Raw genomic sequence first — 19,398 nt, 5'->3', positions numbered from 1 at the left:
TTAAGGGGTATGTAATGATGCACAGTTGCAAGTGACAAGACAATGTAAACTGTGTTTTACCATCATTGCTAATTTCATTGATGAAGTAGAAGAAGATGTCGTACCTCTGGATATATGTGGGCTTGTGTTAGGAAGTCCACATCTTTTATAGGGGTGAGAATAAGTTAGATCACATAAGGCCAAAACTAATATTGCTTTAGTCAATGTTGGACAAATGAAAAAATTAGTTAATGCGAGTAAAAACTTTGTACTTAATATTATAAAAGCCAAGGATAATGATAAATCCAAAGCGTTTAACGGGTGCAAACGAGACCATAAATCTTAGTTGGTCAAAATTACATCTACATATGGTGACCTTTTTCAAGAACCAAAGGGGTTGGCCCCCAATAGAGAGATCCAACACGAGATTGAAATGACCCATGATTGATTGTGAACCCTTTTAAATTAACCCATATAAAATTCACATTAGAATTAGAACATTCATTGTTAATCAAAATAATAATAAATTGTTTATTAATTCATTTATTCCCAACCAAAATAATATTAATTTAACTACTATTATAAATATTAATTCATTTATCCTCAATCAAAATAATATCAGTTATTACTCAAAATAATAATTAATTCATTTATTATTAATCTAAATAACAATTCCAATTATCAAAAAGAAATATATAATCATTCATTTGTTATTAATATAAATAATAATTGTTTTTGATAAGAAAAACAGGCTTTGAAGGGAGCCTAAAACCCTTTACAAATCAAGAAATTTTCAAAGAAGCCCAATCCAAACAAAACTACAATCCTAAGATGAAACAGGTCACCCAACAAGACATAGTGACCAAGATGGCATCACAGATAAGGCACTTGAAACCCCAAACAGATTTTGAAGGGTACCTGAAACCCTATACGAAACAATCATTGAAGGTGAAACGAGTCACCAAACAAAATATGTCCAAGGTGGCAACACAAATAAAACAGAACACAACAGCCACCAAAACAGGTTTTGACTGGGTTCCTGAAACCCCATGATGAGACACTTCAAAACTAAAGGCCAAAAGACAGTACAGAGACCAACAGGTCAAAAGCCAGGAGAGCCAAAGAAATAGCCACATCAGACTTTTACTTTAGAACCCTTCTTTTTAGAGTGTAATGCCATATCAAAAGCGGGATTGGATGGCTTGACCTTTTTTCCCTTTATTGTATTCCATCCATCCTCCACCAAACCAGTAGCCTTCTACCACTTAAAATTAGCACCATCACAGCCAATTCTAGAAACCAGGGAAAAGGCTACAACAGAGGAAGTGACAGTAGAAGCCTGAAACGGAACAGCATCACTAGGAACCATAGGAGAAACTGCCCCGGAAACCGGAACAACAGAATCAGATGGACTAGCAACCACCCCAAAAGGAGCCAACTGCGGATCCACCATCTACAAAGAAGAGGAGGCGGTGGACACAGCAAGCCTCTATGAAACCTGCACACCATAATATGACCACCTATAAATAATAATTGTTATCATTGAAAAGAAATGATAATAAGAATCAAATAAATAATAAATAAAAAGAAGGAAGAATGACAAGCCACGACCATAGTAGTCGCAACCTTTTGAACCCCATGTCATCCACAAGTATGTGAAGGAAAGTCATCTTTACCATTACTCGGCAATTAAGGATAACACATAAGCCGACAAGAGAGTTGGTGTGAAGGATAGCTGAAAGACCACGTTAGATATAGATAAAGTCATTGGGATTTTTCACTCAGTCAACATAAATAGACAAAGAGAGGGATAGTCAACATAAAGATCAAATAGGAGTTGTTTCTAGAGTTAGCATCCAATGAGGGAAGTAATACCAAATAAAATCATCTTAGAACTGCAAATATACACAATCCAAGGTTATAATAGAAAGTCAGAGAAACAACAATTCTGAGGCACGACACTGGTAGTCTTGAGACGGTGACTACATACAAGGAACAACAACAATTAGTTTTGGAATACACAAAACGTGTTGGATAGCTAGATAAGAAGACTATCATTAAAACATAAAATGAAATTAGACATTATCCAAATAATTCATTCAAATAGAGACTGTTACATCCCAAATTTTGCCCTAATTTTTAATTTGATCATAACTGTTAGTTTAATGAATTATTTGTTTTCATAATCATGGGAAATGAGTTAGTTATTTATATACGTTGTACCAACTATTAATGAATTATTTCTTTTCATGATCATGTGAAATGAGTTAGTTATTTATAGACATTGATGAGATGAACAGTAACCTATAATTGTTATTAGATGATTAGCAGTTGTTTGATTTGAATTAACGATCGACATGTTTTGTTTTGAATTACTATGGAATTAATGTTTTGGCGAGAATGTTTTGCTTGGGTGATTGCAGGAGAAGACTAAAGCGAGGGGAAGCATTGCTAAACCGGATCATCAGAATGGGATGGTCATTTGGTTCGGTCATCAGGATCGGCAGGTATGACCTAAGACTTCCTTGGAAAGGATACGAAGACTTGTCCATAGGTTACATTATGGGACCGCATGAGCTATTAGGGAAACAATATAATTAAAAAAACATAAAATAATCTAAATTAAAATATAATACATACCTTTAGAGATTGATTATTAAATTTTCTTATCATTATAATAAACACTTAAATACGAACACATAAATATAAAAATGAAATGACACCAATAAATTATAATAGTATAATCTAATGATGTCACCTCATCAATATACTTATGTGAACGTGTATAAGAGCATATTATAATAATAAAATAAGTTTATAACTCTTCAACTCCTTATTTCTTTTCCCCCTCTAAATCTCTCCTTTTCAAATTCAAATTCATGTTGTACTCGAATGGTCATCTTGAAAACTGATGGTAGCAGAGGAGTCTCGACCAACCATTAAAGAAGCCATGAATCGATTAGAGGATCATTCCTCTTTCCATTATGCTATCCTCTCCTTTTCTCTGTCTAATGTGTATCATTCTAGGCCGGGTTGGACATTCACAACCGAATACCTTCAATATTTCTCTCATCCTCGACTTCCCAACTTTTCTTTAGTTCTATCGGTGACTGTATTATCAATTAGCGGGTGAACAAGAGTTTCGGCCAAGGGCAAGAAAGCCATATTCAAATCACATGTCACATGACTCATTCTATTTTTTTTGTTTCTACTAAGTACAAGCCCGACTGTAGTCAGATTACTCTTTCCAATGTTGAGTGAAATACCATAGAGTCATTGAATTTCTTAGTTCATTTTCCATTGAATATAATGTTTGTTGACAGTCAATATAAAATGATAGGCTGAGATTAAAACAAATATGTTTTCAAGGGCATAACTCCATTCTAATCCGATTTGAGTATCCATCCTTAGCCAACTGAGATAAGTTTATGGTATTTTGATGTTGGTCCCTTGCATTACATTGAGAACCTTGAAGATCTTCATTGAATATCCTTGTGAATACAACATTTATGATTTCAATAATAGCTGTAGGAAACTTGATTGATTGTGTGAATCAACAACAATGCACATGCTATCACAATTTTTCCGAACAAATTCAAAATACTTGAAACACCAAGGAATTCATCGGCAAGATGCCATAGAATTGAAGAGGTGTAGATAATATCAGAATGCTCATGATCTTACGAACACCGAAGAATTCACTGGCAAAGAAGTCATGGAATGGTGAAGAGGTGTATATAATAACAAGGTGATCATAATCTTTCAGACACCTAGGATTCACCTGGGCATAGAAGCTACTAAATGGTGAAGAGGTGGAATTAACTTGCAAAAATCAATAATGAAATCAGATTTGGATATTGAATAATTAATAGCTCATGGATGTCTCGGGAATGGAATCTATTGTCAAGTCGAGTGGTGGAGATCGCGTTCATGAACCCAACTGAAATCCTTCGCCAAGGTAGTTTTAGGCATATGTGCCAATCTTGAGATCTCTTGTTTATCCGTAGATGTCAATTATATAGGTATAACTGATGGGGCACTAAACCACATGGTAGCTCGGATGCCTGGACTAAAGAATATCCCAAGCCCAATCTCGAGGTAGGGAGGGCCATTCTAATAAGTTAGGATGTGTGGGGATAAGTATGGTCTGAGGTTGGGAGGTTAAGCCTATGTCAATGCTTCTCCTCTCACCAATGTCAAGGCTTGAACAACAAGATAAAGGGATTCTTCCACTATTACTGTATGTTTCTTTTACACTTTTACTTTTAACCCTTAGAAGAATAATTAGACAGTTTAGTTTTCTAGATAAAGTAAATACGGATATTTACATTGAATAAATATTTCAGTTGATATAATTCAGTTAAGAAAGTTAGTCATTACTTTATTTACAATTGAATATGTTATCAGTTAGAAATGGTTAAATTGATAGCAATGCATATAAATTTATTATTTCCTTTTGTTCTCGTTATATCAGCTGAATATGAAATACAATTAGACTAGAAACAGTTACTTCTATCATAGATATAATCGGTTAGTAGAAGACATCGTCTTGTGAAATGGAATCAGTTACTTATTAAACAAATTATTAGGAGTTCAAAATTGGTTAAGAAAATTCGTTTGTTACAGAGACAGCATTGTCATGCAAACAAAAGGACAACCAAATTAACATTCTCAGCACAAGGAAGGTTTCAGGGGGAAATAAAAGCTCTATTGAGAAAAGAACTATTTATAATTCCATTGGTAATCAATGCAGAGATCTAAGAAACTCTAAAGGACTTTAATACTGATACTCCATGATGGAGTGTCGAGTTGAAGCAAGGCAAGGATTGAACATCTCAGAAGGCTGGTATACTGAAACGACTAGCCATATGCATATGAAAGGATGGATAGACCCAATGTGGTTATTTGTCAGGCCTAGGATGAGGAAACCATCTCCTAGGAAGATGGATACATCAAGACTGACTATCCATAAGGTCTTAAAGACGGGAAATATATTGAGGAGATGGTGCTTATTGGAGAGTTATTCTAAGTTGTGCTAATAACTAGAGCCCTAGGAAGCACTCCACCAAGAACTAAGCATCCAATCACCGGCCGTCCTTAAGAAGGGTGTTGGATTGGGAACTAGGATTTCATATTCATTGTAATGACCTTTTCATATACATATTTTGCAGCTTTATTAGAAAGGAGATTGTTGACATCAGCCAAGGACCAGGAACTTTACAGTGGTATCAAAGCATAATCCTGCCATCTTGTGAATAACAATCTAGGCAAACTTATCAAAGGAGAGCAAAGAAAAATACCATCAACAAAATGGCTAATGATTTGAGATATTTCATGGAGCAAACAAGTCAAACTATTATGGGCCAAATTACATATTTGAAAAGATCAATCAAGCCCTCCAAAATATGGGAAATTTGATTAATAACCTTAAGAACACTCCTTCTAATGGAAGGGATATAAGCTCCAACCATTCAAAAAATAATGGTTCATCCTCATCGAGGGTCCCCATATCCCCCTTCCTACCTAGTGAAGAAATACCAAGGGAGGAGGCCAAAATAGATCAACTGATAAATAGCACCAAAGAAATTGCAAGACTGTATGCAAATCTCAAGCCCCACATCAGGGATGTTGTATCATTTAGAGAATTTTGTGAAAACAAACGGCGAGAGGCACCTAGGGGGCACAAAAACAAAGAGCTCAAATACAAAGTGAACAAAGTAACACTTCAAAATTTGGATGGATCATGGAAAATCATAGCTCACTCATTGTTGTAGAAACTAAATACCTTCTTCACCTTAAGCCCAATGACAAGAGAAGATGCAATCCAGTTTGGAATACTTCATTTGGAGGGGGCAGCACATGAATAGTGCCATCATGGGCTTATTTCCCTAGGCCACCAAAATATAAACTCCTATGGGGAATCTTCCCAAAAGCTTATTAGCAAATTTGATGAAAGAGACCTTAAATGGTACTTCCAAGCACTAACTCACCTCAAACAAAGAAGAACCATAGACGAATTTTCTTGTCAATTCTAAGGGTTATCTACTATGATTCCAAATCTTCCCCAAAAGAGGCTCACTTATATGTTTATAGAAGGTCTTGAACATTCCACCAAAAATGTAGTAGAACCATTTGAACACCACAACTTGGAAGAAATCATTAGAAAGGCAAGGAAAGTTGAATTTAAACGTCTAAAGAGAGATCAAAGAACTTCATAACCAAAACCTTTCCACCTAGGACGCCACATAAATATGAAGGATCAAAAAGAGACAATAGGGAGAAAGCATCTTACTTTTGTAAAGAACAATAGAGTCCAAGACACCAATGTCGAGGAAAAGAAGCACAAAAGCACAAGGATGACTTAGCAAGAAAAGGCTTATGTTTCAAAGGTACAAAACCTTGGGCATGTGATCGCCAATGCAAAAGAGCGAAGCTACATAAAATGGAGGAAAGCTGCAAGGAAGAGTCTCCTAGTAAAAGGGAAAAGATTAATGAGAAAGAGTATGGATTATTAGCAATCATTACCCATGAAAGCGAAGCACAAACTTTTTCATATAAAAGGAACACTAAAAGGCCAAAGAGAGATTGCATTAGTTGATATAGGTGCCTCCCACAATTTCATTAGTAAACATCTTGTAACGAAGAAAACATTGCAGACCCAAAACTTCAAAGGTTTCAAAGTGGTGGTAACAAAATGATGTCATCCTAGGGATGCCTTGGATAAATTTATTAGGATGTTTTACCACGGGTAATCCAAATTTAGAAATATGTTTCAAAAATGAGGGAAAGAAATAACATTAAAAGGGCTACCACATGGATCCCTAAAATAGTATCTTGCAATCGAATAGAGTGTATCCTCAGGCATGATCAAGGAGAATGCATAGCCCAATGCGTGGTTTTTGATGAGTCACTCAATAATGAACCAATGGTGCATGTAGATATCCACCCCATTCTAAAGAAACATAAAAATATTTTTGCGGATATTCCCCCAAGCTTATCCCCAAAAAATGGTTTTGACACTCGATAGAGTTAGGAGCAAAACCAGTCATAAGCACTCCTTATAACACCCCCTAAATACAAAGAGGAAATTGAAAATACGATCAAAGAATTATTAGAAACGGGCCACACACAACCAAGAAGTAGTCTTTTTGCTTCTCTATAGTACTTGTCAAGAAAAAAGGTGGAACCATGACGATGTGGAATGACTATAGATCAATAAATAAGAAAACTATCAAGAATAGATACAAAATCCCAAGAATAGACGAATTAATGGATGAATTGCATGGAGCTCAATAATTTTCAAAATTGATTTGAGATCACGATAACATCATATCAGAATGAGAAAGGAAGATGTCCCTAAAACAACTTTCAAATGCCACTATGGACATTTCAAATTTCTAGTCCTCCATTTGGTCTCACTAATGCCCCCACAAACATTCAATCATGCATGAAGCATATTTTCAAGCAACAAATAAGATGGTTTCTACTCATATTCTTTAATGACATACTCATTTATAGTAACACATGAGAAGAGCACCTGCATCATATTGAAGAAGTTTTGAATATCCTGGAAATAGAATGATTATACACCAAAATCTCAAAGTGTGAGTTTGGATTGGAAGAGATTCCTTAATTGGGGGATAAGATCAATATAGAATGAATAAGTATAGATGAAGAAAAGATCAAAGCCTTTAAGGAATGGCAAAACCAAAATCCCTAATCCAACTCAGGAGATTTTTAGGATTGTGTAGTTATTATAGGTGTTTTGTAAAAGGGTTTTCCAAAATTGGTGTTGCCCTCGCCAACTTGATAAAGACAGGAGCCTTCACATGGAATGATAAGGCACAGCAACCCTTTGAACAACTTAAAGAAACTATGAGTTCATGTCTCATTTTGGCTATACATGAATTTACCATGCCCTTTGAGCTACAATGTGATGCATCAAAGGAAGGGACTGGAGCAGTCCTCATGCAAAAGAAGCATCCAGTAGCTCTTGAAAGTTGCAAGCTTACAACCAAAAAACATTATTCCATATATGATAAAGAAATGTTGGCTATAATGCATGCCTTAGCCAAGTTTTGACAGCATCTAGTTTGCAGAAAATTCATTGTAAAAACAAATCATAACAATCTACATTTCTTCTTGAGTTAGAATGATCTTAATGGTCAACAACAAAAGTGGGAAAGCAAGATCTAGGTTTACAATTTTGATATAGAATATTTAAAAGGATAACTAATAGAGCTATAGATACCTTCTCTAGATGTTCCCACCTCAATATTATTACCAACATTTCAAGAGAGTGCAAAGGAGATATCATTGATGAGTATGCAAAAGACCCCCAAGCCAGCAAAATATTAGAGGGAAGAATGCCAAATAAAGATTTTAAAATTTGAGATGATATTATGTTTTACAAAGGAAGAGTTTTCCTGAATCCTCGGTCAAGAATAAAGAGCAGAATCCAATAAGAGTATTATGATAACCCCTTGCATGCCCATCAAGGATACTTCAAAACATACAAATATATTAGGGAGAAACATTCCTGGAAAGGATTGAAAAAAGATGTTTAGAGAAATGTGCAAGAAAGTGTAACATATCAACCAAATAAGACTTAACAAACAGACTCCACATGTTTACTATAGCCATTCCCCATTCCTAACCAAACATGCGAGAGCATTTCAATTGACTTCCTAATAGGATTACCCAAGTACATGGCAAGAACAATATTTATGTGGTGGTCAATAGACTCACCAGATATGCACATTTTTCCTAGTCGCCACCAAATACATGGCATATCAGATAGCAAAACTATTCTTCAATTAAGTATTCAAACTCCATGGACTTCCAAAAAATATTATCAACGATAAGGATAACAAAATCCTTAGCCAATTCTTGCAGTAACTTTTTAGGCTAACAAAAACTTCTAACCCCTAGTACAAATTACCATCCCCAAACTAATGGACTAACAGAAATAGTAACTAAATGGTTAAAAGGATATTTGAGAGATTACATCACCAAACAACAAATGGCTTGATCAAATGGTTGCATTTGGGAGAGTATTGTTATAAAACCACCCATCATATGTCTATTGGGATGACCCCCTTCAAAGCATTATACGGTTATGAGGCCACCACCTTTGGTAATATAGTTCCCTAAAGAGTCGAGTACTCAATGCACGAGATTTTATTCAACAAAGCATGGATATTCTAAAAACAATAAAGGAAAACTTACAACAAGCCAAGAACTAGCAAAAGATCTACGCAAAAGAGAACACATCAAAAGGACATTTGTTGTTGGAGATCTAGTATTCCTAAGCTTACAACCATACAAACAAACTTCAATTAAGAAGACCAGAGCAGAAAAACTCAAACCTCAATTTTTTGTGCCATACAAGGTACTAAGGAAGATTGGCGAGGTAGCATACGAACTAGAGCTTCCTAAAGATAGTAAGATCCACATATTCCATGCTTCCAGGTTTAAGAAAGTTTTGGAGCAGCAGGTAGAACCTTGCACAGGATTACCACCTCTTGATGATGAAGGCCAACTCATTTTAGAACTATAGGTTATCATAGATACCGGAGAGAGGTGGAGAAATAGAACTATTATAGAATACTTAATCCAATGTAAGAACCTACTCAAAGAAGATGCCACTTGGGTGAGGGAAGCGGTCAAATTGCTTGAGGGCAAGCGAAGTCCACATGAAGGACTATGATGACCCTCAATTGACTGTGAACCCTTTTAAATTAACATGTATAAAATTCACACTATAATTAGAACATTTATTGTTAATCAAAATAATAATAAGTTTTTTATTTATCCATTTATTCTCAACCAAAATAATATAAATTGTTAATCAATTATTATTATTTATGAATACATTTATCCTCAATTAAAACTAAATTAATTACTAATTAAAAGAAATATTAATTGTTATTATTTATTAAATAATAATTAGTTGTTATTATTACTCAAAGTAATAATTAATCCATTTACCATTAATCTAATTAACAATTGTTATTATTAAAAAAGAAATATATAATCATTCATTTGTTATTAATCTAAACAACAATTGTTATCATTAAAAAGAAATAATAATTAGAATCAAAAAATAAAAATAAAAAGTAAAAAGAAGGAAGAACGACCAGTCGCGACCCGACTGGTTGCGACCTTTCAAACCCACGCCATCCACATATATATGCAAGAAAGCCAAATGTCTATAGGCCACCACATAACATCACAGACATCTTTACTGTGACTTAGCAATTGAGGATAACACAAAAGCTAACAAGAGAGCGAGTTCAAAGGATAGTTAAAAGACCACGTCAGATATAGAACAGTCAATGGAATTTTTGCCTTAGTCAACATAAACAGACGGAGAGAATATTTGGTGTAAAGATCAAATAGGAGTCATCATTTATTGAGGTAGCATCCAATGTGGGAAGTAATACCAAATAGCATCATCTTGAACTATAAAGATATACAATCCAAAGTTATAACAAAAAGTAAAAGATACAGATCTCAAGCACGACGATAGTGGTCTGAGATAGTGACTACATACAAGGAACAGTAACAATCAGATTTGGAATACACAAAACCTGTTGGATAACTAGATAAGAAGACTATCATTGAAACAAAAAAGAAAACTAGGATTATCCAAATAATTGATTCAAATGGAAACATCATAGTTAAGCTAACAAAGGGACAACCAAATCAGCATTCTTAGCCCAAGGAAGGCATCAAGAGGAAATAGTAAAATCTCTATTCATAAAAGAACTCTTTATAATTTCATTGGGGATTAAGGAAGAGGTCTAAGGATCTGTGTGATAGTCTATATCGGAGTGTCAAGTTGAAGCAAGGCAAGGATTGAACATTGATATATTAAAAGGATTCACCATATACATATGAAAGAATGGATAGGCCCGGTATGGTTATCCATAAGGCCTAGGATGAAGAAAACCTCTCCTACGAAGGATGGATATGATAAGATTGACTATCCATAAGGTCTAAAGGCATAGTGAGGAGATGGTGCTTAGTGGAGAGTTGTTGTAAGTTGTGCATAATAACTAGAGCCCTAGGAAGCACTCCCCTAGGAACTAAGCATTTGATCAGTGCCTATCCCTAAGGAGGGAGTTAAATTGGGAACTAGGATTTCATATTCATTGTAATAACCTATTAATATATTATTTTTTATTAGTAATTTCATATATATTATATATATATAGATCAATGCCTCTCGCTAAGGAGGAAGTTAAATTGGGCTCTAGGATTTCATATTCATTGTAATAACCTATAATTATCTTATTTTCTATTGGTAATTTCAATTATATATAGCTATAAATATATATATAATTGGATTACTAACATATGTTGTAGGTTTATTAGCAAGGAGATTGTTGACATCAGCCAAGGACCACGGACTTTACAGAGATATATACTTGCAGCAAGATGTACCTCTACCTAATATCGGGATGTACCACTTGTTTTTTCTTCGCAACAAGGAGATTAAGAATCAAGTGCAGGAGTTGGTCAAGAAAGGACTAATTCAACCAAGCACATCTCCATGTGGCTCGCTAATTGTCCTAGTGCCAAAAAGGGACGAAAACTGGAAGTTGTGTACTGATTTCCGTTCCTTCAACAAAATTAAGATAAAGATCAAGTCTCCACTTCCTCGTATTGATGATTTATTTGATCAACTTAAACATACAACTTTTTTCACTAAATGTGATTTGTGAAGTGGTTATCATCAAATTAGGATTGCAGAAAATGGCAATTGGAAGACTATATTTAAGACTAAACAAGGTTCCTTCAAATGGTTGCTTATGCCTTTAGGGCTATGCAATGCATCAGCCACTTTCATGTGTGTCATGAATGATGTATTTCGTCCATACATTGACAAAGTTGTAATAGTCTACCTAGATGATATCTTTGTACTCTGGTAAGTCTTGGGATGATCATGTAAGTCATGTAAAAAAAGTTTTAGATGTTTTAATAAGAGAATAACTCTATGTAAAGATATCAAAATGTGAGTTCACAAAGACATCTCTAGTGTACTTAGGCTATGCCGTAGGAAATAGTCAATTAAAAGTCGAACCTATGAAGGTCAAGGCAATTGTAAAATGGCCCAAGCCAAGTACAATAACTGAAGTCAGAATTCTTAGGTGTTGTTCAGTACTAGAGAAAGTTCATTTCTAACTTTTTCTATATAACATCGCCATTGCATGCATCGAGAAGTACAAAGACAACTTTCCAATGGGGAGGACTTCAGCAGAAGGTTTTCAACACATTGAAGGAGAAACTGAGCAATACCCCTATTCTCATGCAAGGAGATATTGTTATCACTCTGAAACTTTCACAGTTGCAGTAACTATCCTACTTACAATAAGGAATTCTATTCACTAGTTTAGAGAGTTAAACAATGGAAGCACTATCTAATGGGAAACGAAACAATCATCCACATTGATAACCAACCAATCAATATTTGCATTCACAATCAAAATTGCAGCAAAGTAGGCACTTTAGGTGGATGGGATTCCTTCAACAATTTCATTTAATCATAAAATACAAGAAGGGAGCCCATAATAAGGTAGCAAATATGCTGGCACAACCTCCAGTGATGAATGCTTTGGTTATCATTTAAGGTAACTCTATGATACATGAAAGCTTTAAGGAGCAGTATGCCATAGATGAAAACTAAGTATATCTATGCAACTCTAATTGCTAGCAGACAAGTAGAAGAAAGGAACTACTATATGCAAAATAAACTATTGTATCGATTAGGAAAGTTATGCATTCCTAAAGGTGAACAAGCACAAGCGGTTAGGGAAGCTCATACATCATTAATTGCTGAACATTTTGGTGTCAACAAGACAATGATTCAGCTGGAGAAGTTTTCTTACTGGCCTCACATGCAGGAAGTCAGATCTGAATACATCAAAGGATGTATAATGTGTGCAACTAGTAAACCTAGAAATAAGAAGTTGAGTTTGTCAACACCTCTTCTTGTTCCATCCTTACCTTAAGAAAGTTTTTTGATGGACTTTGTTAGAGGACTCCATGTGTCTAAAAAGGTACATGAGTATCTATTTGTAGTGGTTGATAAAATCAACAAACTGTGTGTTCTGATGCCTTGTAGGAAACATATCACCACTGAACCAACAACTTATTTGTACTTCCAATTTGTATGGGTTCATTTTGGAGCTTCCATTGTATCAGATCGAGATTCTCAATTCCTAGGAGAATTTTGGTCTGCATTACGGGATCGCATGGACACTTGTTTCAAGGCTACTGCCGAAAATACTCCCAATACAATGAGAATTTACACTATGTGCAACTTGCTGACAACCATGCAACACATTCTTCTACGAAAAGTTCTCCGTTTGAGACATGTTTTGGATATCTGCCACAAACTCCAACGAACTTTGTCATTGCAAAAGATGATGTTGAGGACAAGCATCATGATGCAAAGAAGGCTTCGAATTTCATTCATTAAGTTCAAGCTAATCATTAAGCAATAGAAGCTCAACTCGGTAAGAGCCAAGCCAAGTACAAGGCTTGGCATGATAAGCATCACACAGATCATCACTTCGAGATTGGTGACTGCACTTGGGTACATATTGGCAAGGAAAAGATGGAGGGTGAAGGGAAAAATCTTAATGCTATCAGCTATGGTCCCTTTGAGATCTTGGAAAAGATCAATACCAATCCCTTTTGCCTTAATCTTCCTTCATACATGCACATTTACTCAATTTTAAATTAATCTGAAGTTGTACAAGCCTCCAATGATTTGCCTTAATCTTCCTTCTTACAGGCACATTTACTTGGTTTTAAATGTAGAAAATCTGAAGTTGTAAGAGCCTCCAATGATTTTCAATGAAAAGGCCAATATTCAGGTTCCATTGGTTGACAATCTTTCACCAAATTATAAGTCAGAATTGCCAAAGGATGTTATCCTAGATAGGAATGCCAAAACATCACGAAGAGGAGTTGTTGAGCACCTCATAGTGGTATTGAAGGGGATGAATCCAAGCAAGGAAATATGGATGGAGATTAAATGTGAGGGAACTTTGCCCGCACGTTCTAAGTAACCAACCTTTTGGAAGTCCAAAAGCTTGCAAGTGGGGAGGACATATCCAGGTGGATTTTTCACCAAAAATTCAAAATGTTCCAGAAGCTTTGGAATTTAACACAATATTGAAGTCCTCGCCAATATGAACCCAGTGCAACTTGAATGGGCTTGAAAGGAGTCTGTATGTGGAAGTTTTGGCAAGTCAAAGTTCGGTCAAATAGGAAGTTCTAGTGGGAATTTTATCAAAAAGAATTGACCATCTCAAAATCAAGGAAAACTAGACTCAAATTGAAGGGTTTGTTGAGACCATTCTGACGCTTTTTAAAAAGTATCAATCGGAGTCCGTTTGGTCAAGATATGTACAGTCAAAGTTTGTAACAAGGTGGGTTGTCTTGATGAAAACAGAAAAAGTACAGCCAGCATAGTAATTAATGTGGCAGATTCCAGCCAATGCAAAAATGGCAAATGTCAATCTTTTGGATTTGGCCTAATCAGAGTATGTCACATGTCTATATAGTGATTTAAAAACTACCACTTTGGTTGATTGGATAGGATTTGATTGGGTGGTGGTTGACTTTGGCAGTAATAGATCAAAATGAAGGTTAGGGGATTTGAATCCCCAACCCTGTTACAACAATCCTTTTACCTTACCAATGCACCACATGCATCGTTGGGAACATGTGTGGCACTTATAGTATTTGAATAAAGCTTACCACCTGTAATAAACAAAAGAATGAGAGGTGCAAGGGTTTTGAACCCGTGATCTCTTGCCACACACTATTACCTCAAACCATTGTGCCATCCACTTCTTTCGCCACATTATTAGGCAAATAACATATATAAAGAAGATGCCATAAGTGTAAAACTGAGATTTGGTGGTGTCAAGCTAAGCCCAAATGAAACTAAATTTGATCTAACAAGAATGAATTAACCCTAAAATATTTTGTGGGATTTTCAAGAGGTAATATTATTTTAGAAAAAATTATTGTTAAAATGGGGAGATTGTAAAATCATTTGATTAAACACCAAATTGAGTGAAATTAATGTATAAAAAGTGGGGATATAGGCTTGTGACAATTTAGAGTTGAATTCAGAGAGAAATAATCTAAGCATTCTTCCAAGTTTTTGAGATTTTTATCTTTCTTAGGAGAGAGCTTGAAGCTAAGTGCAAGGGTGCAACCAAATGTTGTCAAATTGATGTCAATCTATTGTAAATATTTTTGCAAACTTAACAAAGGATTAGTCACTCTTCTTGAAGGACCTAGAGATGTAGCCACATTGACAAACTCTGTTATCAATTCTGCATTATATTTTCTTCTTTATGCACTCTCTTTCTAATTCCATTACTTTGTTATTGTTATGTTCATTTAATCATTTTTATTATGTTTTTAAGACCTTCAGTTAAACTTTTATAATAATTAGCATTCACATGTAACAATCACCGATTCTAACATAATAAGATCGAAAGAATACTCGGAAAACCAAATTAATATCATAAGAGGGAATCGACCTCTAAAATTCAATGGAAGATCATGCATAAATGGATATCTATCCAACGGTCATTTCTTGTTTGTCTTTCATCTTCAGCTTAAGGGGTTATTTTCAGAGGATAATTTGCTAAGGATAAAAATCTGAACTAACAAAGGGAAAATTCAAAGGAGATAATCTTCTAAAGGAAGCTTTGTTGTAAGCCCATGTGATATTTTACCTTTTGCCCACTCATTGGTGCCTTCCTCTATAAGATTCTACCTAATCCATTTTCTACTTGGCTCTTAAAATCTATGTAATTAGGTCCACAAGGTGGTGCCTGATTGTAATTGATCAACATTTAATAGAGTATTGACAATTTGAACATCATTCCCTTATCCTTAGAAGTGAGTATTGTCCTTTGTGTAGATGGTTTTGCAAGGCAAAGACTGGTTAAAATTTCACCTCATCTTCAATGATCTTTTGCATTGCTAGAGTTAGATATATCAAAACCTTATCCTATTTGTAACTTGCTTGGTTAAAAGTAGTTGAAGTCGTTGATGTCCATTGAATGAATAGCGCAACTCCCTTTGTGATACCAGCATATCACATCATTATAGCTGTGAGTGAATGTCCACAACTAAAAAGGAACCTTGGGATTTTCTCATTTGATCACATTGTTTAGCATATGAGCTTCCCTGTTCAAAAGAGAGTTGGAGATTTGGTGTTTCATTTGAATACTAAGTATTCAATTATGCATGTTGTAGTGGCATAAAACTCATGTCAACGTGATTCAAAAAATGGATTTGGAAATTTGTGATGTCTTATGTCAAACAAATTTCAGAGTTTGGAATTTGATATTTCCAGGAAATATCAGGATGCAATGTATGTTTGAATTCAAAAGTTTAGACATTGGGATGTTATGTTATTTGAAGGATTTAATTTGTTTATTTGATTAGCTGTTGTGAGCGATTAGGAACCTTCCCTTTTGAGCAATTCATATGAAATGATTTCTGTTTAAGATTGAGCCCATCCATTCCTGGAGGTCGATTTGGGATAACAGATTGAATGCATGATTTAGGAAATTGTTATTGCATGGATTTTTTTTCCTTGGCACTGGAAGCTGAGACTTTTCCTAGCTGCTAAGTGGTTTTTCCTCACTGGAGTGTTAGTGGAGGCAAAGTATGATTGTGCAGTGGCAAGTGGGACTAGTAACAAATTTGACTAGGTGTGGCATGTTAGTTTGGCAAATCGAACCATTTAGTGGACAGAGTGATCACTCCCTGGTCTAGCACAAAATAACCCTGGAACTTGCAATCGTGTTTAGCAGCAATCTTTCATTTTACCTCCTGCCACTGTAACTTTATAAAAAAATGGTGCCCCTTGAGAACAGTGCACAACTTGGAATTTCTTGCCACTTTTCAGTTGGAACATAAAACACGTTTCAGGCACTCTTTTTGTAGAGTTCATGCTTTAAACCCTCTTTCCACTTTTAACTCAAAACTTATTTTCAGAAGTTTGTTGGGGAAGAAGAGTGCACACCTCACTACTAATACCTCATTTTTAAGTTAAAAGACATTTTGGGCCTCACCATTGCCACACAATCTTTCCATAACTTGGAAGATTTTCAACATTAACTTCTGTGTCCCAGCTCCAATTTCCATCTCGTTTGATGTGTTGGAATGTATTTTCCTTTGGATATACAACAACATTGATTAGAAATTAAAAAAACATAACACCAGTAAACTTGAGACCAAGATTCAATGATGACCAACTTCATGAGAAATGCACAAAATGAGTATGTTCCACAATTTTTATATGGATACATGTTTGTTTTTCACAAGCACTTGAGAAGTGAATATAGGGACTTTCGCCTTAGTCTTTTTTCCATATGAATATCTTGATATCTCCAATCAAGGATTTATTCAAAAAAATTCTACAAGTGGATATGTCTTGCATAATAGACATTAAGTTTCTGTTGTTCTACTTGCCTATATTCATATTATAGTATTATAAAAAAATCATTTTCTTACATATTAAATTCCTCATTCAAGCAATTTTGAGGGGTGTGCAAATAAGCATCTTTTTTTGCAAAAAGCTAGAAAAATAATAGCTCAATATTAAATGGCATTTGGATCTTTTAAATTATGTATGCCTGTAATGGTGAAAAAAGAATCACCATCAAACTATTGTCTTTCAAAACTTACTATTCAGAATAATACATAGTTTATATCATTGTATGATTAAGATCTTGTGACATAATAAAACCATACCTCTCTCGTAACGAGATGTTGACTCTGCAGCTTGTTTCAAAATATCTTTAGAATTATAATTAATAAAAATGGACATTTGAGAATAAGGCTTTGAGGAATCTTCAACAGCAGATAGAAAGTGTTCCGCCACCTACAAGGAAAATACTTGTTAAACATGTTATAGAATTGTCCTTTTTGTATTCTTACGGCAATTTAGATACAAAATATAATATTGGTCCATTATATAATGTGATCAAGGAATAAAAAATTATCATGTTCTTTCAGAAAAGAAAAAGAAAAAGATGCATATCGATATGCCATAACAAATGACATACAGGTCAAAGTGTCATTATATAACTATACAAATACCATTGTAGGGGTGATTCTCCCTGATGCATAGGCTTTTGAAAAATCACGAATAGTCCAGCGGCGAAAAAAAGGGACCGTAGATGATGTTTGGTCATTTAAGAAATGTTGAGGAAGGCAACTTAAAGCTTGATTAACACGTTCAACTGGAGAAGAGACCGGAGTGATACAAACTACGTCTTGTTCATTAATCTCTGACACAGTATAAATCAGTCAAATACATTTTACTTCATCAGTATTAGCAATGACCAATTAAAAATTAATTTCTTGCTATTTTACGAAAAAAAATCCAATGCCATTTTATTTTGTATAATGTTAAGAACATAATGTGTGGAAATCAAAAGATAGATGCGTAAATTTTCAATTAATCACTCGTATAAGCTGCATAGCACATACAAATGTTTTTGCAAATCAGAAAATGAATAATACCTTCATCAGGATACTTTGGAAAATACATAGGAGGCTCCTTGTAGTGCCCATATGTGAATAACTGTAATAAAAAAAATACCAGATCAAAATTCTATCACAAACATCTATACATAGCAGTTGGCATACAAATATCATATTTCAACTATTCAGTTGTAGTTTAAAGTTTCAAACTGTTGCCATTCAAATATGATATTAGTCAATCTACACAATTATTCATATTCATAAAAATTTATCATTAATGTGAAACCAAGATATAATGTTCTAATATGTTATAACAATTCTGTTTATGAAGAAATAATGTCCATATGTTATCGTCCTATCTCAAGATCATCTATAGCCTATTTGAGCCATGATAGTTGATTGGCAAAAAATAGAACATTTTGTAGGAATTAAACCAAATTGCATCTAAATGTATCAGGACATATTTTAATCTATAATATATCATTTTATTTAAAATTCTTTCCAACTAACTGTCATTGGTGGTTGGCATCTATCTACATGGCAACAATATTTGAGTCAAACAAAGAGAATGCCACTTGTTATATACCAGATGTAACAGATGACAAGAAGATTCAGCTATAGTAAAATAATTATTTTTAAAAATATGATATTTATTCTGTTTTTAATTTCTATCCTTTAAACTGAAATCTGATTTTTCTAGAGAGGAGCTATAATATATTGTAATGTCCTCATTTTTAGCAAGTTCCTATAGCTAGGAGAGGTCAGTTTATCATTGCGACCCTTGTGAGCTAACAGATAGTTTTGAGGGTCTTTGTTGATTGACTTGCTATTTATAGTAAGTCAATTGTGGGCAATTACTATTTTTAGCAATGTAGTGGAGGC

The 19,398-nt window shown here is 34.6% G+C and overlaps 1 protein-coding gene across 2 annotated transcripts in view; it reads right to left on the bottom strand.

Moving 5' to 3' along the window:
- LOC149567424 (fatty acid amide hydrolase-like) overlaps positions 1-19,398 on the bottom strand; it is a 255,275-nt gene that overhangs the window by 182,196 nt on the left and 53,681 nt on the right. For both annotated transcript variants that reach the window (XM_089820607.1, XM_089820609.1), the window contains exons 4-6: positions 18,556-18,616; positions 18,130-18,320; positions 17,782-17,911 (exon numbers count right to left, since the gene is read on the bottom strand). In XM_089820607.1, the coding sequence (XP_089676733.1) occupies positions 17,782-17,911; positions 18,130-18,320; positions 18,556-18,616 (382 nt within the window). The remainder of the gene's footprint in view (positions 1-17,781; positions 17,912-18,129; positions 18,321-18,555; positions 18,617-19,398) is intronic.

This window comes from Cupressus sempervirens, chromosome 3 (assembly GCF_028749045.1).
Source record: "Cupressus sempervirens isolate cs-2001-9-10 chromosome 3, ASM2874904v1, whole genome shotgun sequence".
NCBI classification, from domain to species: domain Eukaryota; kingdom Viridiplantae; phylum Streptophyta; class Pinopsida; order Cupressales; family Cupressaceae; genus Cupressus; species Cupressus sempervirens.
This window is presented reverse-complemented; position numbering and strand designations above follow the sequence as displayed.